This window comes from Neodiprion fabricii, chromosome 6 (assembly GCF_021155785.1).
Source record: "Neodiprion fabricii isolate iyNeoFabr1 chromosome 6, iyNeoFabr1.1, whole genome shotgun sequence".
NCBI lineage: Eukaryota > Metazoa > Arthropoda > Insecta > Hymenoptera > Diprionidae > Neodiprion > Neodiprion fabricii.
The window spans coordinates 8,188,184-8,213,998 of record NC_060244.1 but is presented as its reverse complement, the minus strand read 5'-3'; the positions used below and the strand labels follow the sequence as shown (position 1 = coordinate 8,213,998).

At 37.8% G+C, this 25,815-nt stretch overlaps 4 protein-coding genes across 7 annotated transcripts in view; 1 reads left to right on the top strand and 3 right to left on the bottom strand.

Annotated features, from left to right (window-relative positions):
* Positions 1-11,986, bottom strand: part of LOC124184517 (phospholipid-transporting ATPase VD) — a 59,280-nt gene extending 47,294 nt beyond the window's left edge. For all 3 annotated transcript variants that reach the window (XM_046574302.1, XM_046574304.1, XM_046574303.1), the window contains exons 1-4: positions 11,378-11,986; positions 2,029-2,661; positions 1,644-1,823; positions 951-1,211 (exon numbers count right to left, since the gene is read on the bottom strand). In XM_046574302.1, coding sequence (XP_046430258.1) covers positions 951-1,211; positions 1,644-1,823; positions 2,029-2,651 — 1,064 coding nt within the window. In that variant the 5' untranslated portion in view covers positions 2,652-2,661; positions 11,378-11,986. The remainder of the gene's footprint in view (positions 1-950; positions 1,212-1,643; positions 1,824-2,028; positions 2,662-11,377) is intronic.
* A 1,859-nt stretch (positions 11,987-13,845) lies between these two features.
* Positions 13,846-18,504, top strand: LOC124185740 (rab GDP dissociation inhibitor beta). The gene is made up of 5 exons (XM_046576804.1): positions 13,846-14,203; positions 15,463-15,876; positions 15,981-16,194; positions 16,631-16,813; positions 17,003-18,504. The coding sequence occupies exons 1-5, from the start codon at positions 14,043-14,045 to the stop codon at positions 17,357-17,359; spliced, it is 1,329 nt and encodes a 442-aa protein (XP_046432760.1). The 5' UTR covers positions 13,846-14,042; the 3' UTR covers positions 17,360-18,504.
* LOC124185738 (beta-alanine-activating enzyme) lies at positions 17,732-22,689 on the bottom strand. Of its 2 annotated transcripts, none has more exons than XM_046576800.1 (9): positions 22,558-22,689; positions 21,992-22,252; positions 21,043-21,884; positions 20,879-20,967; positions 19,882-20,801; positions 19,627-19,775; positions 19,382-19,545; positions 19,038-19,301; positions 17,732-18,958 (listed from the first exon to the last, which is right to left on the bottom strand). In XM_046576800.1, the coding sequence occupies exons 2-9, from the start codon at positions 22,198-22,200 to the stop codon at positions 18,575-18,577; spliced, it is 3,021 nt and encodes a 1,006-aa protein (XP_046432756.1). In that variant the 5' UTR covers positions 22,201-22,252; positions 22,558-22,689; the 3' UTR covers positions 17,732-18,574. The 2 variants fall into 2 exon arrangements, with proteins under 2 accessions (XP_046432756.1, XP_046432758.1); XM_046576802.1 differs by having other exon boundaries at positions 21,992-22,250; positions 22,357-22,666.
* Positions 22,690-23,611: 922 nt separating this feature from the next.
* On the bottom strand, positions 23,612-25,350 carry LOC124185742 (S-phase kinase-associated protein 1). Its single transcript, XM_046576806.1, has 3 exons — positions 25,201-25,350; positions 24,019-24,297; positions 23,612-23,840 (listed from the first exon to the last, which is right to left on the bottom strand). The coding sequence occupies exons 2-3, from the start codon at positions 24,295-24,297 to the stop codon at positions 23,631-23,633; spliced, it is 489 nt and encodes a 162-aa protein (XP_046432762.1). The 5' UTR covers positions 25,201-25,350; the 3' UTR covers positions 23,612-23,630.
* Positions 25,351-25,815: the final 465 nt, after the last annotated feature.

Below are 25,815 nucleotides of genomic sequence, written 5' to 3'. Positions count from 1 at the left end.
GAAATTTTGACGTTGATGAAAATTTTGTGTCTTTCCGGTAAATTGAGTTCGCGATTTATATAAGTGAAAGAAATGTATACTGCGTGCGATCTAAGTATATTTGTATAATATAGATTTGTATAATATAGAGATTTTCTATATAGTTTTTACATTATAAGAGCATCAAAAACGAAGATGTGTATTACGTACCGTATAAATACGATATAATAGTGTGAGTAAATAAAAAGAAAAAAAAAAAAAACAAGTGAACGAAAAAAAACCAGATTTGTTATTTTCTATGGTCGACAAAGCGTGAAATTGAGAAATAACTCTACGATTACGGAAGCGCAGAGGCATTGTTGCGCAATTGCAACCTAACTCGCTGACGAAAATCCCCGTATTATAACGACGAACCCGTCCGCATTAAATGACAAACCAATCAATTTCTTTTTTATCACAAAGAATAATAAACTATAACGCACAGTGACTGCGGTCATGCAACATTTTTGCTACTGCAAAATTAAGAAGGATTACAAAAAAAAAGGCGAAAAGGAAAAAAAGTTTCAAGTTAATATTCACAGCGATATTTCACCGCTGGCGAAAATCATCGTACATCGAAAAGTAAAAAAAGGGTATTGTAATCGAATTTTCAATCGTATGCAATTAAGACAAAATTGATTGAAATTTCTTCGTTAAAGTTACGCTGATTCGCGCCGGTGGAAATCACTTATATACGATACCTTTATTATTTTTCTGTAACGTTTCGAAGCAAAAACTATACGCAGAAGGGTAATAATAATAATAATAATAATAATAATAATAATAATAATAATAATAATAATAATAATAATAATAATAATAATAATAATAATAATAATAATAATAATAATAATAATAATAATAATAATAATAATAATAATAATGACAACGACAATACGTTGTTTACGAAATAAACAGAAACCTTTACTCACCCAACGTATACTCGGCATGTGGAATTGTTGACACGTTGATCGCTGCTGAATCGTCTTCTGTCCTCAAAGAAGTCTTTTAGCGCGGTTACACCGAGTACAAAGATGACCGGTATCATGGCGACTTCTTTCCCAAAGGCGTTAATTGCTGGAATCCAATTCAGCAGGACAATGGATATGAAATATACGTTCGCCACTCTGTGAAACTGCTCGAGCAAATTTCGAGGCAAGAAACTCAGCGGTGTATATTTCGTTGTGCGTACTCTGGGGAAGAAGAAAAAAAAAAAAAAAAAAACAATGATAAAAGATTTTTCATTGAAATTCAATTCAACCAATGCTAATTTCTTTTTCTCGATAAACGAGAATGGTGATAATTATTGAAAGGAAAGGGAGGGCTTCTGAGAATTCAATTAAGATGATAAACCGCGTATAGACAGCTGTCAATAAATAAGAACAGAACTTGAAGTAAAGAAGTCAAAATTTGAGAAAAAAAATTCGAAACTTCAACCCCGCCCCAAAGCTCCTATGTAGTAATAGAAATAATGTGAATTTCGTTCGAATGAAATTCCAGCATCGATTTCAACGACCACTAATCGATGTCGTATTCATCATTTTCCTATATTTTCATAATATAATTAATTTGTCCACACAGACATCACCCATTAATAACAATACACACAGCGCAACATTGCTCACCTGTTATCCACCCTGATCCCATTCGGATGCTGAGTCTTTGGCGTTTTCGGTGGTACCAGGTGATTCGGAACAATGGTTCTTAGTCTCGGCTCTTCGGCAGCGGGTCCAAAACACCTTGCCCAAAGTCTTCTCCACCACGGAGGCGCGGCGCTACGCCTTATCGTGTATATGGATTCCGATCTATACGAGTACAGGGTGATTGTTTAATCGCAAACACGCACATTTTCACCTTTACCACAAACAACAGTTAACGTGGTGCCCTGATCGATTTCAACGTAGACATAGATACACACAAATATATGTATATATATATAGACATCGACAAGTATCACGAAAAGGGGTTCAACAGCGGGAAAAACATTGGCGCAATGCCGATCCAACAAACCTCGAAGCTTGCCGCGAGTGTCCGCGAAAGGATGGGACCTTTCCGCCTGTTGGTGGTCTGGCATCTTCCCGATGTCCAGGAGGCAGTATGAAGTCGGTTTTCGAACCGACGCGGCTGTGTCCAGTGACGAGATGAGGCCCCTGAACGTCGACGACCTGGCCTTGACTGAAGGCCCTCTGATGTCCGGGTTTCTTGAGGGCCGAAGGACGAGCCGCAGCCCCGGCCGAAGAAGTCGCGGTTACGAGTCCGGTCGCCAAAACACCCCCGTGACTGGCGGATCGAGCGTGGGTTCTCGAATTGGCGCTCCTCGAGGCCAAGATGGCGCCGGGATTGCCGATCCCCGTCGACGTCATCGTCGAAGTTTGACTCGCCCCTGCGTTGTTCGATATCGTCGAAACCGAGCCGCCCGATATCGTCTGGTGTCCTCCTCCTCCTCCAATTCCACCTGCATAATGCTGTTGCTGTTGTTGCTGTTGTTGCTGAATCGACGAGGGCTGTGACTGGGCCGATAGGTAGGATGGACCAACGCCGCTTGCCGCAGCTTGCAATGCCACCGGAAATACGTACAGGGAGGCTCTCTGATCGTTGTCGCTGTTCGCTGCTTCCAGGACACTCTCGGACATACTGGCACATCTGTGGATCACGCAAAACGAACCCGGTGTTTAACGGGAAGAAAAAGGAAACAACAAGCCGCGGAGTGAGTTCAAGCTCGTGTTGTTATAGTCGTAGTAGAGTATAAATGGTACGGATTACGAGCTTGATTCAAAAGCTGCACGGAGGGAAAGGAATTATTCGTGAAGGAACAAAATTGATTTCGTTGGAGTGTCCGTTCGCTTCGATCTGGTATCTCTTACTTGCTCCAAACACAATGACTTCGATTCGACAATTGCGACTTAGTCAGTTTGTCAAAATGATTTAGTCGAGCGAATTCCTTGATTCGAGAAAAGCCATTCTTATCCTTTCGATGTATTTCCAAAATTGAGTCAACTAATTATATGTCATCTCGTTTTAAGTATACGCATTGTTCGTCCGAGTCGCGTGTTCGTTGACAGAAACAATTAAGTACTTCAAATAAAATAAATACACGAATCTTGTAAACGAAAAATTTACCATCGATCGAATTCCATATTCTGTTGATGATCTAACCGGAGCTACTTGTTTCGCGTATCTGGTTAAATCAGTTGCACTAATTTGTTTACGAAGTAAAAGACACGCCACGTGCTTTCAAACCAGTAGAGAATATATTAGTTGTAAATTGAACTTTCTAGATACGAAAGTAGATTCGGAAATAGTTATAAAACAGGGTAGGCGGGCTGAGAAGTCAGATAAGGATAACGTAAGATAAATTTGTCGTGAGACCTATTAGAAACGAAGAAAAGATTATAAATACCAAGTAGTGTCGCGCTATCGAAATTCATATTGACAACAAATAAACAAAAACTATCGATACATGTTCAATTTATACTTGTATACTTGTAGAACAATAAGTTTTCGGGTTTTACCCATTAAATATCGTGTAAATTTCAAAAAATTTTTAGTCAACGGTATTACAAATATCATTCGAAGAATTTACTCAAATAATCTTATCCCTCCGTTTGTACTTTCTGATTTAAGTTTCAAAATACGCAAGTGATGATAAGAAAACTGTTACGTATGTGAACAAATTTTATATCCAGATGAAAATGTTCTTCGGATGGTTGCGAAAATTTTGAAAAATAACCTATAAGCTCTTTGTCGTGTTAGTTGACAAAGAAAACGCAAGAATTAAATAATATCTGAAACAAATACGGATCAACTGATAAAAATGGGATCTGGATTTTTATTGATTCCGAATCGATTATAAGAGAAATAATTATTCTACAGTAATTCGAGCCGAATAAATTTCTATTCAACTTTAGCACCACCATTAGAGATTTTTTTTTCCTTCTTACAATGTTCGAGACGAATAGAATGTGAACTTTGTACTATATCTAACGAAGATAAACCGCTTCGTAACACATCGCAATCTCTTTTTCCTCATTACTTTGAAAAGCCATAAAGAATATAATACATTACACGATCTGTGAATTCGATCGATTGATCAAACCAATAAATTGACGCTGCTTCCCGTCAGACTTTCCAACCAAGTCAGTAAAGTCGCCGCTGGTTGATACAGGTGCGAAGTGTCAAAAACTCTCGCAAATATTTCAGAGAGTTTACATTTCCGAGTTGAGACGAATGTATAAAAAATACAAGTTCGTCGTCGAATTGTACAAGGAAATTTGATTTCAGCGTTTGGTAGATCGATCTAGGATGTCACTCTATCTACACCTATACTCGGAAAAAAAAAAAAGTCGAGAACCGACATCAACGAAGAAAAATACGTCGTCCGCTTCACAGTTTTCTCGATTTCCACTTCATTGAAAACTTAGACGCCGATGTATCATAAGCAAGCTTGTAAAACGTTTCACGTTTTTTTCCAGTTGTACGTTCCCTTCAGTGTATGCTGATCGACGATCTTTCAGCTGCGGCCGGTGACTCTACGCATAAAACATTGGGAATCCGCCGAAGGGTTGACGATGCTACCGCGAAAGAGATCCAGATGTTGGTTCCCTCCTGACTCGAGTTATGGACAAACAAAAAATGAGGCTTTGACTGTCTGAGAAAAGCCGCAAATCGAGGTTTGAACCGCCGATATGAATGTAAAAAGCTTGTCAATGAAATCGTTTGCATAGCTCGCGATAAATTCGTTTCGTTGACGGTTCGAGTCGTTAAGGAAGTTTTAACGGCGTTACGCAGCCAGTCAAAATTCGACTGCGTTGCGTGTCTGACTGGTTTATCAGGTTTTTCAAAGTCTGGCAACATCGCGTCGCGTTATTACGAAAGCTTTGTATATTCACTTTATACACTTCCGAGATCTGTCGTGCATAAAATCCGTTTTTTTTTTTTTTTTAATTTATAATCGAAAAGTAAGTCTAATACTGCAAATTTACGTTTTACGTATGTGATGCGCTGTTGCCACGTCGCAAGGTGTTGTGGTCTACACAGCTGGATAGAACCTCAGACACGTACACATTTTTTTATATAATTTTTCCCAATATCATGGAACTGGTGATTAATTCTGAAATATCCTTATCAATTATTATTAGACTTGCTTCTACTGCCAAAAAAAAATAAAAAAATTTAAACGAAATTACAGTGTCGCTTACACTTTACAAGAGTTTACAGTGACTTTGAAGTAGTCTAGTTTTTAAAATATGAATACATTTTTCCTTGTTATGATTTACTGAATTTCGGACACTCCTGCAATTGTGAAACAACGATTTCCCAAAACGTTAATCATTACAATAACGTTACTAACTTCAGCCTAATCTTAAATCTACAAGCGAGAATAACATACTGGTCATCAGAAGCAACAGAGCTACGCTTTCCACAGTCTAAGATAAATTGAAAGATCGGATCTCTCCGTACAAATTCATCAAGTATAGATACCGTATCGCAATTGCGATCGATATTATCACAAACGATCTTGATTCTTGATTTTCTTTCAATTGCTGTGTTACATTATCAGGCTTGTTGTGCCAACCAGTAGATATCTCAAAAATCTAACATCAAATTATCATACGATTTTGTTTCATTCAATGAGTATTTTCGTTCAACAACGAAATTCAGCGAATAAATTCGTCACTCGACCTTTCGTTCGAATAGTTAATCGCGACAGTTTCAACCATTTCTGTAATGAGCTACATTATAATTTTGTTTCCTTGCGTAAATCCGACGACGAAGTTATTACAGACCTGATAATTCCTTTCAGGATTAAAACGGCACTCTGGGTTAATTTCCCCCTTCATGGTGGTCAATAAAAAGGGGCAGGAAAAAATTCCCCAACTTTTCCTGGGTAAATTCGGATTCTTTCCCTGAGTAAAAGGCTACGTAACAGTGCCAACAAGAGTAAATAGTTAATGAAGCTACGAATTGATCGGTATTTAAAAATGTGGTAACACTCTGTTTAACGGCGACGGAAAGTAATTTTTATACAGCCGAGCTTGAGCGCAGAAATATTTTTATAAAATTATTTTATCACGCAAACGTTTACACGGAACATTGACTAAATCATTTTACGAAAATTTCAATGCAATATTTAGATCCATGCAGAAACTTACTTATCGAGTAGATGGAATATCTTTCGTACAGACCAGGACATCCCTTCCGCTTACCTTTAACCCCTGCGTCTCGTCCGCTCTATTTATAATATCTCTACGGATGCGCAGCGCTGATCGAAGAAATATACCCGGGAAGCATTGTTTCGTTTACAAAATTTGGAAAAATCTCTCTCGTGAATAGTAGGAATTTTTTTCACCGAAAAGCACTCAATTTCTCAACGCGATTTTTCTTAATTAAAAATTTCTAGCTTACGATTTTTTCGAATTGTGATTTTTCATGGTACAAGCTTAATTTTTTCTCGTTGATTTTCTCTGACAATTCAATGATGCCCTGACTTATCACTGACGAGTAGCCACCGTGCCCTTCCATTCTGATCCCGAAAAAAGAGCGCCATCGATAGCGCAACGTATATTTCACCCCGCTAGATATCAAAATTTGTCGTCAAAAAGCGTTTTTTTTTTTTGACGAGCGTCTTGCGCAACGAAATTATATGTTGAAGTCACTGACACGTGTATCACTAATTATTGTTTCGCAGTATCTCGTTGTCAGCACCAAACGCAGACAAAAAAAAAAGTATATCATCACGCTGTATATTATTGTAGAAAAACGAGTTCGGTAATTATGCTCTATTAGTTCAAATTGCTTCGCGCACATATAATTATACTTGCAAACGGTGGCAAATTGTGCGCAGTATTAAAAATCATCATCTCGGCATCTCTCTAGAAATTATCAAACACCCCTAGCAGTAACTCAAATACTAAAACGGAAAGAAAGACCGGCCAACTGTCAGCAAGCGTTCAATCGGGAAGGAAGCGAAGCACATGATTTCGAGTCGCAAAAATATCACATCATTTCTGCACGCTTCTTTACGTGTCCAATGTATCGGACGCAATAAATCATTCACGTAATCTATCAACGCGGTTTCGAACCAATTTTTACGAGCCTGAAGAAAAGGAATGTTCGTTATACTAACATTGAACAAACATTTGGTTTACTTAAGAATAATTGAAAAGTAACACGTATAAAATAAATTACAACAAAGAACTAATTGTAAGTTGATTAGGTATACGGACAATAGTTTTTTTTAAATCGTAGTACAATTTCTCGTTGACCAAATGAACGCATTATATACCACGGAGTCGAAATTAGTTCCCATCAAAGCCTCTAATTATACCATATTTACGAAAACATATAACGTAAGAGGATACCATATTATTATTAACTATGTGCGATGACGCGGATATACCCGGGAGTTATACGTGACGTGACGAAGTTAACACAGACAATAATCGCACACTTATAAACCTTGTTAAATTACGACAGAAATCGTTTTTGAGACGGACAAATCAACATTTCAAACACGCGCCGAGAAACATCCGTCCTAATAAATATACACGCATCGTGAAAATCACCTTTCGAAAAACACTGTTCAGAAAGTCTCCTCAGATTTCGTGATTTATTTTTATTACAATGATGATACGGATGTATGCCGAAAGGATAAATACATTGGATTTGTTTAAACAGGTTCGTTGAGAGGCTGATCAAACTATACACGTATTTTTCGGAACATATGTTCAACGCCTGTTGACGAATGAAATTGCAATATATATTCTCGGACGTGAACAATATTCTGAACAACACTTTTCAAGGGGATATACAACACGCCACTATTCTTAACTCTAACAGTAAAAAAACGATGACGAGGAATAACGGAGTCTATTCTCAGCATTTCCGCAAACTCGAAACTATTTTTTTTTTTTGCACAAACCAACGAAACTGATTTAAAAAATTCACACTTGATCCATATAATTATACGTCATTCCGAGTAGGGATTCCAGTTCTGTAAACAATGTGATGTTCCATTCTTGCGTTTTCTTCTTCTTCTTTATTTCTAACGTACTTTCTATGATCCAATTTCGAAAAAAGAAAAAAAAAAACGTACAAATGTGTATATATATATTATATATACAGTCAACTTCTCAACCAGTGAGTAACAAAACTAATATTTCGAAAAGAAAGTACGTGTTATAAGACAAAGAAATGAAATGAAATGAAGTGAAAGAATAAAAATAAAACACAGTGTAGAAAAAAGCCTGCGTAAATATATATACAGTACTAAGTACACTGCATAAGTATTTTTATTTTTTCAACAGTGACGATAAACGGATATTGACATTTATAAGAAAAAAGAGATCTCTTACAACCGACCGCGTAAAAACATTTTCCTAGACTGCGAGGACTGGAATAAGTAACATGAATAAATAACAAAACACACCACGTAATTTCGTCGAGCTCGACTCAATTACCTGCGGGGCTTTAATCGTTTCGTTCATACTTATTCATGCATATTACACATACGTGTATAGAAAATTCATAAGGCTGAAGTTAACGACGTTAACATAAGGAAATATCTGGGATAAAATCATTGTTGCGAAATTTTAGAACGACTTTCAGGGAGTCGACTATGCAAAATATAAATATATTTTATTTATCGCGGTTGCGTTACTAAATTTCATTTTTCTCAAAGGTACGAAGTAACGATTTTTTCTAAACATCAATCGTTACAGCAACGTTAATAACTTCATTCTCATGAAAATTCGACCGTAACGGAACTTGCAATATAAATTTTCAAACTTTTTTTTCTTTCTTTTTCTCGTTTATACATCAACGATTCGACTCGCTCGCTAAACGAAGTACAAGAGAATAAAACGACACACAGCTGAATCGGTCGTACAATAATAACAAGTTTCGCCGAGCGTTAATAAATATATAATTCACAAGGAGATGTCGGTGCAAGAGTTATAATTTCTCTGAAGTATTAAATTCTTCGGCGGCTTGCATAACAATTACGTGCTCAGCCGGACGGAACTGGAAAAGAAGATAGTGGGGAGAGTCGTTTAAACCGAGACAAAATTCGGTCCGGTTCATCCGTCCTCTGGCTTGAGATGCCCGTGTAAATATTTACTACACATACGTGTGATTCGCCATGTGGGTACGTATAATGTGCCGGGTTGCATAATTACGCGCAACTAATTTCAGCAGCCGTCAAATTTCGCGGAAATATACATACATATATAAAAATGTATACATATAACATTACTATATGTGTGTGTATATATATATCAAGTCAAACTTTCGAGTTAGGTAAGGATATCTTACGCCAAGGACGAGGAGGAGAAGGTGGATCGACGACGATATCTGCTTGCGGATACGAAGATGGGTCGTAGCAAAATCATTGCAAGAAAGTGAGTAGCGGCAATTGGAAATTGAATTTATCGTGATCGATGAAACATAAAACAAGTTTTTCCATTTTTTTATATCCAAAAAGTGTAGCCGAAATGAATAGTGAATGCACTTCACTTCCGTATTGCGGTTCTTTCGACATACATGTGTATACATATATTTATATATATATATATATCCTTGCTCCAGTTATTATTCGTTCTACCAATCGTAACCGGACGGTAAAACTTGTGTAGTGTTGTTAGTATGTTAATTCGAGAATTAAGAGAACATCAGACTTAAAGCGTGACGATAAAATCGCGGGGAGGGAAAGAAATAAAGATAAATTACCGGGATGTTCTATGAGAGTAAAGTTAGTGACGTTAATACAAGGAAATATTAAGAAAAAATCGTTATCGAAAATTTCAGAATGACTTTCAAGGAGTTGGCTTTGCAGAATGTGAGTATATTTTATTTATCACGGTTGATTTACGAAACTTCACATTCTAAACATGAATCGTTACAGTAACGTTTCTGACTTTATCCTCGTGATCTTTCTTGCTTATTGTGCATCACACGTACATCCATGAAAAGAAAGCAGTTCTTGTTTTGAAAATTTCGAATTTCGCTTTCAAGTTTCGAGATAACAAAAGAGGCGACACGTTTTAGCCGGAAGGAAAATTGCAATCGTCATTCTCTCCGCTTAGCCCAAGGAGGATTATTACATTACTATGTGGCCCAACCGCAGATCCATTTTCGCAATACTTTGAGTCAAATCAGCGAAGCTTGCTGCTTTCCCTTTTCATTTCGAAAATTTGTCAGTCTACAAGCTGAATCAAAGAAACGCGACACCGTCGACATTTACAATTGCGGTATTTGTATTAAAACAAGAGAAAGAAACCGAGCATTAGTCGCATATTTTCATTAGTATAAAAGAATAATTTTCTCGGAAGTAGCTTTGCAGCCTCGGCTTATCGTCGGAAAGTATCAACTTTACCTCGTAAAACGTGAAATTCACTAAAATCACTTTACTGTCATTGTCGCAACGACTCGTCGACGTCTCTGTTAAAAAGCTCTAAATACGATTAAAACGAGAAAGCTTGGTTTTTCAACACTCAAAAGGAAGGTAGCTCACATAAATTTTGCCACGCAGAGTATGACCGTCGGACTCTTCCCAATAACGGTGCAGCCTTTCTGTCTCTCTCTCTCTCTTTGAAATAATATCCACGAACTAGGTCTGCCTACAAACGCAGCGTTTTAAGAGGATGCCAAAGTCAAACTTTACCGACCGAGTAAAACGTCACTTATTTTCACTATAATCAAACCCTGTGCAGCATCCATTGATGTCGAACACTGTAGTCAGCGAAATTCCGCATGCTACATCGGATAATACCGTGTAAAAACTTTTTCTTTTCAAAATTTATTCTGCAATGAAATCTGTTATGATGTTAGGCTTTCAAGATAGTAAAAATAAGTGACTTTGAACTCGGTCGGTAAAGACGATGACCGTAGCATCCTCATAACGCGATGCGAAGTTTATTTGCCCTACTTTTTTCTCACACTTCTTTCCGCGGAATCTGTGCTCTCTGAGTTTAATTACTCATCGAGTAACCCCGGCCGACTTACTTTTTTCCGTTAACTCGTGGAAACGGATAAATTCACCGCTTTGTTTACACCGAGAAAGCCGAAGGCATTAATTTTTCTGTGGATACGCTATGAGAAACATCCGAAAGCGTCGCTCTCACGTTTCGAACAGGCGTTAAGCGTCGATTCGGAGGCTGCGTGGCTTGGACCAAAGATCCGTCCGTCGAGAGGCGACGGATTTTTCAAATTGAAGCGAAACATCTGGCAGGGAATTGGCCAATCTTCGACAGCGTAGGCGCGTGGCGTTTGCCGAGAAGACGCCTCTCTTCGACAGATAGAATAGAGACGAATCTCGCGCGGTTTAAAGTTTCTCGTTACAAGATATTATATATGTACTCACATTTTTCCAGGCTTACAACACTTCCACGTGGCCTCAGTAATTCCCTCGAGTGTAAATAAAACCAGCGACTTTTACTCGGCCGGGATGAACATCTTTCCAGTGATGATAGCAATATCAATCGGTCTAGGATAACAGCTGCGGCATGAAAAACACCGTCTCACTGACACAATTTCAAATAATTTCCCCCAAAAGCGAATCTGTAATGCACCCACTGCACGCATAACTCGCAGCTGCATCCGAACTAATATATTTGTTTACCCACTCCTATTCACATTCCTAACGATATAACCACGCTTCAAATTTCACAATCACCCGCACTCTCGCTGATTCTAACCCCGTTTCTGTCCCTCCGTAATTTTATACATAATCTGTGAAACGTGGACCGCCTGTTTACTTGAGATACGCGTACAAACTTTGTTTTGCCTCTCTTTTTACGTTCTCCCGCTAAGACACTGGACACGTACTTTTCTTCGCGACACTTTTTCACGCGTAATAAACGCGAGCTTCACTCGCCCTATAAATTAACAACAAACAAGTTTATTGTAAATAGAAGGAATGTTTGGGGAAAGAAAACCTCAGCGTGACCACGCACACGCGCACACCTGGCTCGCAGCTCAGAGGCGAGTGAACTGACTTCGCGGCGCGGGAGCAGCGCCACCTGCCGGATTTAGTATCGCAATTCTGCCAACCCAACCGGTTTTTTTTCACCCTAGGAACCATGCTACGGGTGTCGCCGCAGTAAGGAACTGGGGATTTCACTCACCAGCTGGTATTTGTGTACGAGAACAGCTCAAACGATCTACGAAGAATATAAAATTCGTTGTCCCTGATTACTCACAACAATTTCAGAGTTTTTCCTCGCCTGATGTAAACTTTCGAAGCATAGTTGTTCCGTATTATATGCGTTTACTTTGTGCGTTCGTCATCGATTTATTGTACGCTTAACTGTATATTTCAAAAACTTATTATCTTAATTTGATTCCTCTGAACAGGTGAAAAGGAACTATGCGCTATGTATTATCCATGATCGAGGCTGTTGAGCTAATTATCTGTACAAAATCATCAACTGCGTATCGTTGATGTTGACGAATTCAGCTGCCCTTAGTAATACGGCCATGACCTTGAACGAGGTGAATTCCACCACGTGACAAGCGAGGCATCTGACAGACACCAGGCAGGCTGGAGATAATTAATTACTTTGTGATTTTCGTAAACAAGCACTCGTCGGTTTATCCAGTGTATTGTTTTCCGTCTCGAGCGGTGAAAATCGTTGCATTACGCACAGATATCATATGCGAGTATAATATTGTAGGCGTGAATATAGGTTTCTCGAATATTTTTAGGTGCCGATAATGTTCCATCTGCGCAGTACAGATACGCATGGAATGCAGAAAGCCGCCGGCTTGAATATGCATGTATGCAGTATGTTATGCACGTGGTGCAACCGATATTCTTGAAAATGACCAACTGGCAATGAGTCATTTTTCACGCAGATTCGGATTTTCAGGATGCCTCGGTCGGCTTCGGTATTGTATTTGAAAAAAATGTTGACACGTCGTGATGATAAATAAATAAATTTTCAATACTTTACTGCATATACATGTACGTATGTACATACCTTTGTATGGAAGCTGTTCGATTATCTCGAACGTAACGTAGGAACGTCTGATGAAATAAACTCAATCGGGGGGCTTGGAATTTAAGATTTGAAATAATTGATAAGTCCGGCAAGCATTATATGCTATCACCTATTCGAAATTGGAACATCGAATCGTTCGTATTAATTCTTCTTCTTTGTTCGATAACGGACTGAATGAGATCAAAGTAGATATGAGAATATGAGGCATTTTGACTTTCAAACATGTGCAATGAAATGTTGCTCTTTGTTGGTTTCACTTCACGGAAAAGCCAGCTGATCTAGGTATATTGGTGATTAAAAGATTGCGGATACGGATAACCGTAAATCATAGAGATAATAAGGTGGGCAAGATGCAAAAAAATAATGGAAAGGTCATGCGGCTAGAAAGAAAGAAAATTGAGATATGTTACCACCATTTATCCTTATTTGCACGCGCATTTACGCATGCGTCAGAATAGGATAAGAATAATGGCCTATTCAAATCTGCTTACGTTAATGTTGCAATATTTCGCGAATAATTTTACTCTATTTGATACATAAATATATGGAGATTCCTCGATTTTCTCTCTTCTTTATCGGCGAACAGGCTACACTAGAGCCCTTTCAGTTATAATTTCTAAGGTTTCATTTTATGGAAGAGTTAGCTCTGAGGACTCTGAGCCAGCTGATCTAGGGATATTGGTGGTAAAAAGATTGCGAACACGGTGTGACCGTAAATACCGTATCCGACGATACGCCCTCCGTGCAATCGGGAATCTCGGGAGATTATTGCATACCCACCCGATATACGGGGAGCGGTGTTGGTGGGAGTGAAATTGACGTAGCAGCCAGGCAGGCAGCAGGCGAACGAACGAGCGACCAGATCAGGCAGCGTAGCCGTCCGTCCGTCCGTTCGTTGCTAGTTCCGGCATAGTTTCGCGACTTCGAGTTAAGCGGAGAAGACGTTAAATACACATTGGTGTTTGACACGACGTGGACGTGCAGCGAAGTTCGATATAATATATAAAAAATAAACCCAGTGCAAAGATGGATGAAGAATACGACGCGATTGTGCTCGGAACCGGGCTCAAGGAGTGCATTCTCAGCGGAATGCTATCCGTTAGCGGGAAAAAGGTTTTACACGTCGATCGCAACAAGTATTATGGCGGTGAATCTGCCTCCATAACGCCGCTCGAAGACCTATTCAGGTACGGGAAAATAAACTCGTCGCACGCCTAAACTCTCGGCCCTGCCTACCAACCTAGGCAAAACGCCTCGTCTTGTTCAGGTGTCGCTTAAACGCCGGGGTGAAACGATATTGATTTTTGTATATCTACCCGCGAATTTTACCCAAACAGATGGAATATTGCAACCTTTTCTATCTATTTTCATCGTTCCGTTGGGTTAATCCCTTTACAAAACGCGCCGGGATCCAAAGGCGGTCCCGAATCGTACCAAGGCCCATGTCAAACCGTGAAACTATTCGGAAATTGATGTATAGACGTATATCCACATACGTCGCAGAGAGCCACGCTATCTGGCGTTCGGGAACACCGGAAGAACTTTAATGAGGGGCTGGAGGGGATATAAACTAACCTTAAGGGGGGTCGCGGATATGCATAAATATTTCTTTCGCCTAATTACACATCGTTTATAGTCGACGCAGGCTGTTCGATATAACCCTAATAAAATTGACTCGCCAGCAAGAAGGAACTGTACTTTTTTTTTTCGTTTTACGTATATACATCTACGTACCGTACTGAAAATATTTGCAATTTTTATCGCCCGGTTAACGAACTTTCAGCTCGCTCGTCGTATGAATGTAGAATATAATAATAACAGCGCTCCTTGCAAGATAACGGTAGAGTGGAATGATGTCGGACATCGAACATTTCACTTCCCGTTTTTGCAGCCACACCAAACTCAGGCTCTACAGGGTAAAAAAGTGAACAGAACGGAGTTCGAAGCGAAACCCCCGTTCCTTTGGCGGAAAAAAACTAACAGAGCCTTCGTGCTTCCTTGTACTTATTACGCGTGTCTCGGTTTTCGTCTGTTGAAATGAAAAATCATCCTGTCCCCGTGTTCATTCGTCTTATCGATTTTGAGAACCGCCTTATGATACGTGCCTGACCTAAGCAAGGTGGTCCCGTTTTAATTTTTGAATTCTCAGTTTTTATTACACATTTCGTCTCATTTCTGCAACCAAAATTCTCGACCGCCACACCTGCTGCACTATGAGAACCGTTTGCGCTTATTATGACGCTTTAAATGATGATCACTCCTGATGGTCGAATCATACTGCACTAGTCAGTACCGGTACCAGGGCCGTATAATCAGCGGCCGCAGACGGGGGACCATTCAAAAAAAAATATACAACATATATTTGTCCGATTTTTTTAGTAATTTACGCAACTTCTAACGATTTGACAAGTTGTGCGAGTCGAGATTGAGCAACATTCTGTTTCAGTAAATTCAAGGCACCGCCACCGGACGGAAGCTACGGACGTGGTAGAGATTGGAATGTGGATTTGATCCCAAAATTTTTAATGGCCAATGGCCTGCTGGTGAAGCTGCTGATTCACACAGGGGTTACACGTTACTTGGAATTCAAATCAGTAGAGGGTTCCTACGTCTACAAGTCGGCAAAAATCTCCAAAGTACCTATTGATCAGCAGGAAGCACTGTCCAGTGATCTTATGGGTTTGTTTGAGAAAAGACGCTTTAGAAACTTCTTGATTTGGGTACAAAACGTACAGGAGGATGACCCCAAGAGCTGGGACGGCTTTGACCCTTTCTCGAACAACATGCAAGCTCTTTACAATAAGTTTAATCTCGACAAGAATACGCAAGACTTTACCGGTCACGCTCTCGCTTTGTATAGGTAAGAACAAGTATTATTTTGTGTTTGAACTAGAATTTATGATACTAGAACCTTGTTATTATCGTATCATGTACATATTACTAATTATGTGTTTCCACTACTAGAGATGACGATTACATAGGCCAGAGCGCTATTGGTACAATTCGAAGAATTAAGCTCTACAGTGATAGTTTAGCTCGTTACGGAAAATCTCCGTATCTGTATCCCATGTATGGGCTGGGCGAGCTACCCCAAGGTTTCGCTCGACTTAGTGCTATTTATGGAGGCACCTACATGCTGGACAAACCCATAGATGAGATTGTCATGGAAGATGGAAAGGTGAGTTTGTATCAGAACAATCTATTGGCAGTATACTATTTTGCCTCGAAATATTTGAGGTATAAATCATTTTTAAAAGGAATTACGATTGGTGAAACAACTCAAATATAAATGCTTTTAAACAGGATTTAAAGGATTTTCAGAGACAGATGTTCTTTTAGTTTGGTTCGACTACTGTAAACTAGTTTCATAACTATTTGTCATCATAATTTAAAGTAAACGAAACGATTTGACTTTGAATCTTGCAAAGCTTATCTCTGGGAACATTGTTGTTATGCAACTGACTCATTTATCTCCTTGTTTATAATCGCTCTTCTCCATATCTGTTGCTATGCTGCCCAGTTGTTACTGACGTCAATTTAACACACTAAAAATTTTATTTTCAAACATATTTAATAAAATTTATCTGTCTACTCAAGTTTCTTTTGAATTTCAGGTAGTCGGTGTTCGATCTGGTACCGAAGTAGCCAAATGTAAGCAAGTATTTTGCGATCCAACTTATGTGACCGACAAGGTTCGCAAAGTAGGACAAGTAATAAGATGCATTTGCCTCTTGGACCATCCCATATCAGGCACTGGTGATGCTCTTTCAACACAAATTATCATTCCACAGAAACAGGTAGGCGTGAAATATGATAGCAAACGGAATAATACGTTTCATTCATCTTAAAGACGTGAAATGGAGAGATTTCTAGCCAGTTTCAAAGCAGTTGGAGTAATAAAGGGCTTTAGTTGGATAGAGAACCTGACGATTGAACCAATCAAGTTGTGATAATTGAATATACAGATGTTTTGTACGTTGTCTTAGGTGAATCGCAACTCTGATATCTACGTCTCATTGGTATCTCACACGCATCAAGTAGCAGCTAAAGGCTGGTTTGTTGCTATGGTGTCTACTACAGTAGAGACGAGCAATCCTGAAGCAGAAATAAAGCCTGGTATCGACTTGCTTGGGCCAATAAAACAAAAGTTTGTATCAGTCTCTGACTACCTCGAGCCGACCGACAATGGTCTTAACAGTCAATTATTCATTTCAACGAGCTACGATGCGACAACGCATTTTGAAACAACTTGCCTGGATGTTTTGGATATTTTCAAACGCGCCACAGGAGAGGAATTCGACTTCAACAAAGTCAAGCATGAATTAGGTGACGAAGATCAGTAACCGTAATTAGCGAATCAATTGATATCCTATGCTTGGATTTGATTCGAGCCTAATCCAAAGGGTTCAACTCATCCCGTACTATAAGTATCATTATTCTTACTTTTGTTAAGTCTAGGGTACTACGATGAAAACGATGTATATGTATCATAAGTGGAAGATGAAAAAAAAATAAATAAATAGTCGCAAATTTTTATGCACCTGCTCTTCAGCCCTCAGTTATCCAGAACGTGGGGACTTCTACTTGATGATTGAAGCCAAAAAAACCACGATGAAAAGCTGAAAATACACAATATATAGTATATTGTAATTTTTGTCGCGAGTCTTGATTAATCGCAAACGATTCACATGTATCCACATTTTTCAGTTCCTTAAAAACGTTTTCCAAGCTAATGTTACTACGAATATATATATCATATTTTTAACTACTTACAAAATGTTGTTATGCAAAGTAAATGATTAGGGAATAGTCATTATAGGACAGAGTAATTTATATCAACTTGTAACGAAACAGAAAGCTACCTTTTGTCGCTCACAACATGAATAAGTTATAAATTGAAAAATGTCTGCTCATTGAATGTAATTACGGCAAGCCTCTCACGGTAGGAATAGATTATGACGATAGTACATACTAATTGGAGAAGTCTAAAATGATTCATCATATTGAAATATAAGTGCAGGTGAATTATAATATTGGGTATACATAATGTTAAAAATCGGAGTGGGTATACCATGTAGAAAAAAGATGATTGATGTGAATCACAATATCTGTATTGAATTACAAGTACATCACTCCAGTGGGTTGTCGGGCAGCGCAGAATTCAATTATGTAATATTACCAATAAATGAATAAATAAATTTAAATATGCTAATATGTTAGGTGAGCTTGCGAGCACGAATATTTCGTTGTTACTGTGAGTGTATAATAATACCGTGAACTTTAAGTGAATGAATATTATTTTTTAAAAAGTAATTGATTAACAAAAATTTGTGTCAAGCTTACATGCTGCATGGTATAAAACAAACTGATACGATATTACACGAATTCAATGGAACATCGATTCTACTCTACAGATTGTTGGAGAAATGAAACACTTACGACTGTAATTTGGGAGGCATACGAAAATAAATGATATTATATTAAATAATCTGGATATTTTCATCAACGTTCTTCATTTACAAACACAATTTTTTAGTTTTTCTTTTTCCAAATTTCATTTATCCAACTATTCTCACAACATACATATTATTGTCTCTGCATCCTACTACAAGGAATTCACCATTTATTACAGGTGATGAAAATATGTTACCACCCAATTTCAAGCTGGTAACAACTTGACCATTGAAAGCATTTATAAAACTCAAAACACCGCCTGTATCAGCAACGATTAAAACATCTCTTTCACAGTAGGGTGTCGCAAATATTGGACATTCAAAAGTAACTGAATATTTCAGAACTGGGGTCGATGAAAGCGTTTGTATGGAGAGACAGTAAACACTTTTATTGTTGGATCCAATGATTAGCTCCTCGGTGTTCATAAAGCAGTTTTTTCTCATCACCAAGTGAGAAAAGACATTGCCATCAATTTTATAATTCCATTTCTAGAAATAATAATTCCTTATGTTTTGCATTAAAAGTTTATTTTTTTCTATGCTGAAATTGCTGCGCTTAGTGTCTCACCTCGTGACCAGTTTCCGAATTAAAGCACTTCATTTCTCCCGAAACACTACAGAACACAATGTCTTCATTTTCTAGCATTGCTGGGGCGGAAAATATTGGATCATTGAATTTGAACTTCCAAATTATTTCTCCAGAAGTCTGGTTCAACGATATGCAAGTGCCATCGAGAGTTCCAAACAGAACTGAACATGCCCTCAGACAGGTACAAGGAGTAGCTGAAATGCTGCCTTCGCTACATTTAAATCTCCATATCGCTTGACCATCCTAAACGCAGAGTGTGATATTTGAGATGTGCGTGTTTATTTGTATTTATGGGACTATGATTAGCTCATCATAATACTTACTTCTATAGAGATATTGTAAAAATATTTGTCATACGATCCTACAAAAACACTTTTTCCATTACTACTTGTTGCTGCGGTGCACTTGACAGTGTCTCCAGTTTTGTATTTCCAAATTATTTGCCCACTCTTCAAGTTCAGGCAATACACGTATCCATCGTAACACCCTGAGTTTAATTAACATTGGATAAACACATCTTATATGGTATAAAACATACACTTGAAACAAGCCATGGATACCGACTTACCAACAATTCCTTTAAACTCATCCAGAACAAGAACTGAGGCTTCAATTCTATCTGGCAGATTTATTTCATAAGTAATTGAATCGTGACTATTCAGTTGTTTAGTCAGGATTAGACCCGCATGGGAACCTACAGATGTATAGATTTCACCACTGAAATTGAGATGTTGTATCTGTTTAAAATTGATTTCTTATTTTTACCATTGACTAGCCATATTTCACAAAATATTGCAGTTTAAAAACCGAATGACTGGTGTACCTAGAGTATTTGAATATAGTCGGTGATGCGTCAACACATTTCTTCAAGTCTTGTGTACATTCCACAATTAATTGTGAAGGAATATTCAGATTCAAATTTGTGCTTGGGAGAAGATAGTTTTCATCGTTCTCTCCAGTCACTCTTCCTCTACATTTTTGCCACAAACATAAGTTAGGATGTGAATATTTTTTGGGCTGTATAACATCATACTTTCTTTTTTTATTCATTGCAAATTGTGTGTAGCTGGAACTTGAACTGACAATATTGTCTACATTACTAGTTATTTGCACAGAAGATTGGATTTTTTGAAGTACGTAATCCATGCAGTTAGCCAGCGTTCCATTTTTTAATAACAAACCAATTAATTCAGGGAACTCTATCTTTGATGCTGCAGAAAGTTCGTTGGCGATCTGCATTGCTTTTACAGAATTCCCACCACTGTCCAAAAATCCAGAATCAATTGTTGACTTTAAATCGTTTTTCCAGAGTTGCAATAATATTTTTCTTACTAATTTTGAATCATTCGCTTTCTGGCTATTTTGGACACGACCTTTCTCTGTAGTTTCAAAAGTTTTCATCAAACTTTTGGTGCAGATTTTTCCATTTATAGTCAGTGGAAAAGTATTAAAAAGTTTTATTCTATTTGGTTGGTAAAAAGACGGTAGTTTACGAAGCTCATTATTAAGTTCTTCTGGCACTTTCAATTCGTCGGTAAATTTACCACCAGCTGCTCTTAGGCTCGTGGTAGAAATGCACAGATAGAGCGCATGTTGTTTCTCATCCCACAATACAAGACAATTTTTCACAAAATTCAATTTTGACACCGTTTGTTCTAGCTCAGTTAAATCTACTCTATTACCAAACCTTTTAACAGTCCTGTCGCATCTACCTTTATAAAAAAACTCCCTGTTTCCCTTCACCTGAAAATTTAAAACTCTCGAAAATAATTCATGTTATATGTACCAAACTTCTTTTTAATATAATGTATAAATCGTACTTCAACTAAATCTCCAGTTTTCCTAAAGACCGGTGTTTCCAAGTGTTTCAAATCTTCGTTGTTAATCACACAGACTCTGGTATCACTTCCTAAAGTATAAGATAAAATAACCGTGCTTCTTATGACCGAGAAATCGAGTATTTAGAAGACCAGCATATACGAACCAATGTACAAGACACCTTCGCCGTCACAAACGATATCGCCTTTCTCACTTCTCACTTGAAAAATGGTCTCGGAAAATGGTGTCCCCAGATATTGATTGATCATAGGTGAGGTTTCAACCTCATTGTGATTTATATTAATTTCATTTATACTCGCCCAACAAGATACTTCAGTTATACCGTAAATATTGTAAATCTTAGTCTGATTAATTGGGTGTTTTACAGTTCTGAACATTTCGACTTTAGGCAAAGGTTCACCGCCAAGAAGTAACACTTTCAATTTGCTCTCCCTACCAAAGATTGTGTTTCCTAATTGATGCTCACTCCATCTGTACAGCCACAGTGATGGTGTGGTTTGCAAGAATGTAACTTCATGTTCAAAAATCAAGTTCAATAATTTATACGGGTTATTAATGACTTCTTTTGAAACCACGAACAGCGTACTGCCGCTAGACAAGCTCAAAAACGTCTCTACTATACTAGGATCAAAAGTCAGTTTCGTTAATTGTGCTATTTTGTCATGTTTTGATAAGCGGAGAATTTGCTTTAGTTCTAAAATGTTAGGCACTATAGAAGCATGAGGAACTTTCACAACTTTTGGTATTCCTGTTGAGCCTGATGTCGTTATAGCGAACGCGAATTCATTCTTGTCTATGTTATTTGTACCATCGATAGTTTCCAACTCTAGTAATTTAACCGTTTCTCCGTGTACGTTGACTTCGCATAGGGAATTTGCCCCAGAGAGTACTGATTGAGAAAATGCAAATGATAGTCCAATCCTAGAGGAAATTTCTCTTACACCTGTCGATGGCAAATTCACAAATGCAGATCCTTGAGATAGGATTCTGAAAAAAAAAAGAATTATTCAATATGAAGTATCGGTATTTCATCGTGTTTACTGCAAAAGGACATCTCACTGAATGCCACTTTTTTTATTCGTCGTAACAATTACCCCAAGATCAGAGCAGGGATGCTTAGAGCTTTTACGTCACAATTTATCCCCACAAATTGATGGTTTTTAACAGCACCTGCTAACACAGCTTCAATCTTTACTTTTGCATCGCTAAGCTCGGAATAACTGATCTTCTTAATTGTCTCCGAGTTATGATACTCTATCGCTATGTCTTCAGGCGAGCTCCAGTCACAGATGGTGTTCAACATACTGACACCGTCATTTGCGTGCTCATACGTCAGTTATAATAATTCGGTTCCTCTTGTCGCAGAGTTCATGCAAAAGAGAAATTCGAAATGAAGGTAACTATCGGAATAATTAATTATTATCAAAATAATTATTACATAATCACTTCATCTACTCACTGAATTGATTGAATATAATCACCAGATCAACAAGTGGTTGATTACTGACAATTGTGGAAGTATTTTTTCACGATACTTTGATTTGAGGTTAGGATTACAACCGTCATTCGTTTCTACTTGAATTTAAATACATTCGTAATTCCGCGTAATACGAACGGCACCCAATCAATGCATTATCTAAGATCAATATTTAATGCTTACCTTTCGTATGGATAATTCAATTTCTCTTATTTTAGGCTGGGCTGCTGATGTACGAAAAGGAAATAACAGCAGACATTTATTTCCTACAATTCAATTTTAGTTCTTTCCACCCTTGTTTGTTTTTTTAGAAAAACGGTGCGCGCATACGTTCATTCCTTCAAATCCGTAATATGAGGGAAACAGAAACAGTGATCATCACCTTAATCAGTGATCCCGAATTTGAGAAAAAAGTTTTCAATTATTTGTTTTACGAAAAATGAATTTTATTATTTACGCATATTAATATTACCCTTTTCTTCTTGTTATAGGATCTAATGTTTACATTAAGGGTTGATATATTTTATAAGTAATTAAATTAAGAAGAATGAAGTACAGCAGAAGATTTGAATGAGGAAAAAAAAACTAATTCTGCATTGCCGAATTCGTTTAACTGATATTTTACATTCCGAACAAAAAGATAGCTAATTTATTATTATTTCGAAGTTCAGTCACATTGTTAATCACATATTTTATCAAATGATTCGATACACGTATTCACAAGAGATTGGACTAAAGAAAGAAGATCAAAGCTTCACAGATGAGATGCAGATATAACAGATTTCGAAGATATTGATATTTAAATAGACTGAAGTTATACTTGGTTAATTATACACAGAAATTAATCGTGCTATTGTTAAATTAATACTTTCGTGGTATGGATCGTTAAACCGAAAAATCATGTTTTCCATTAGAGAGTGGAAACAGACCGAAAGAAATTGTATCCAGAATGTAAATCTTTCTATTAACGTAGCCAGCATACCTAGAAAATATTCATATCAGTTGCAAAAATTTATTTCTCCAAGCAATTGTTGCTGGTATTTCTAATTTCGAATTAGGGATATTGTACGCAAATGGAGAAACTCGGCTGGAACAGGAATATTCCATTATTGCTAAATTTTTCAGAGGGTGAGTTTTTCTGTTGCGACAAGCTTGAAATTTGAGTTTGCGAAAGACATCTTCAGATTTAACACGCGATAAACCTACAGTTACAGATGATTTAGAAAGCATTTCTTTCGTCCCTCCTCAGATTCTTTCTACTTCTCTTCGCACCATTCATTCTCCTTGCGAACCTGCTCCTCTTCTGAAGCTGTAAAATCGTTCTTTATATTGAACGTCTTACGGATTTCTTCTGGTGTTTTTCCCTTTATCATGTTTGCCACAGTCTTGCACGTTACATCTAGAAGTCCTTTGATGTCCAAGTAATTTGCTGCCAAAATCAGTTCGAATAAGGTTCCTTGATCAACCTGTAAATAAATAAAACAAGGCAAATTAGTAGCTGTCGTTAAAAATATAATGAATCTTGCATAGACTACGTTTCAAAGATGTTTAAGAGTGAAAAATTGTCAAAGAAAATTTTCAAATGAAAGGAATGTGTCTCTTATTAATTATAATATTAGCATTTTGATTGAATGCAAAATTGACCTTCAAAAAATCAGCATCCCAAGAGCTGATGTCGTCAGTTCGCTTCTCCTTGTTTTCATCATCTTCAGGTGGTGGTGGATCATCTTTGTGATACGTGGCCCATTGAATGACCTTTCTCAGGATAGCAGAGTTAACATTTGGTAGAGGAACAATTTCATCTTCATCTTCATCCATTCCCAAGTCCTCCAGCATGGTTTTTATCGTGACTGAACATTTCGCAATTTCAACATCCACGTCGAATACTTCGCCATCCGAACTCTGCAGCTTTATGTTCGGCATCTGTGATTAAAAACAAGATAAACATAAGTTCAGTTACGTGAATATTTCAGGTACAAGAATCGACCTTCTTCTATTATTATTGTTATGTGTACAAGTTTCTTTGTCTTTGAACAACTCCTAGTCCATGTTATCGATCTGTGTATAAACTACATTCCAATGTCATTCAGTCCGTTTACCACACAGTGAATTGAGTTTGGGACATGGACGTAAACATTTTCTTTCAACGCATTGAACTGAAAAATGCTTACGCATAGCATTACAGAGATTTTTGATGTAGAAAAAAACTGAAAAATAAAATCGATTTCCGCGAAAAGTATGAGGGTATGTTTATTTTTGTAACTTGTAAATCTGAGTCATACAACGTTATGAAAATTCCAACGCACGAAGTGAATACGAAAAATGCTGCATGGACAATGACGCGTTTGATTTCGTGTAATTTCGAAAAAGAATATTCGGTCTTTCTCCGCAGCGAGGAAAATTTTTACGGAAGAGAACGTCGAGCAGGAAACGTCAGGTAGCGAGTGTCGACCACAGGGATAAGATATTGGCGCGCACGGCAACAACCTTGCGAGAATGAGGTTCGCCGTTGACCCAAGGTTTTGGATAAGGGTTATAAACCCAATAAAATTCGACGGCACGTTAGTGGCGGGCGTATCCGGTCATAATATGCGGAGGAGACACGTTCCTGGAGGGTTTAATGCAAAGCAGCTCATGTCTGGTGTTGAAAATCAACGAATCATTATAAATCATAACAACATGCGCGGGCAACGAATATTCGTCCATTAGCCGATTTCCCGTGCAACGACTTTTCCAACTTCAAGGCGATAAACAATGCCCAGCGAATGTTTTGTTACAAACGTTTTGACCGAGGCAAGAAGCTCCGTAAATAAATTATCGAATTACCTTTCAAGTTGCTTCCAATTCTCCGTTGTGTGAAACCGATAATGAATCACAGCGTAACGTTGCCAGGCTCTCTAGTACACTCTCTAGTCTTTAGTTTCTACCTCCCTCTTTTTCGCTTTCTGCTCACCCTGCGATCTCTCTCTGATCATCGACGATAAACTTCAGTCAGCAACACGCAGGCGCAACGGCTCATAGATGGCGCTGTCGGCAGTCAGGACCGTGCTTAAATTTTCAAAATTGGAACACTTCAAACTGAGCGTTGTTGGAGCGATCAAACATCGTGTTTCATGTTGAGTATTTACAATTTGGAAAATAAAACTCATACTTTACTGAGATTTGATTTTAAATTTGTTATTTTTGAAGAATTAAAATGCTGAAAACAGCCGACTGGCGTAGGGCGCTATGAATTGCGTTTACGTATTGCGGAAAATTTTGGAAAAGCAGTAAATTGAAAAGGAAATTTAAAATAGCTGTAAGTCTCACATTTTTTTGCTTGAATTCCACAAACAAAATAACTATGGAGCGAAGAAAAAACAGCTTTTATCTGTTTTTTTCAAATTTTCAAGTGCGGGTACTGCCGTATATTAGTGATAACACATAGTTTAGTATTTTAGA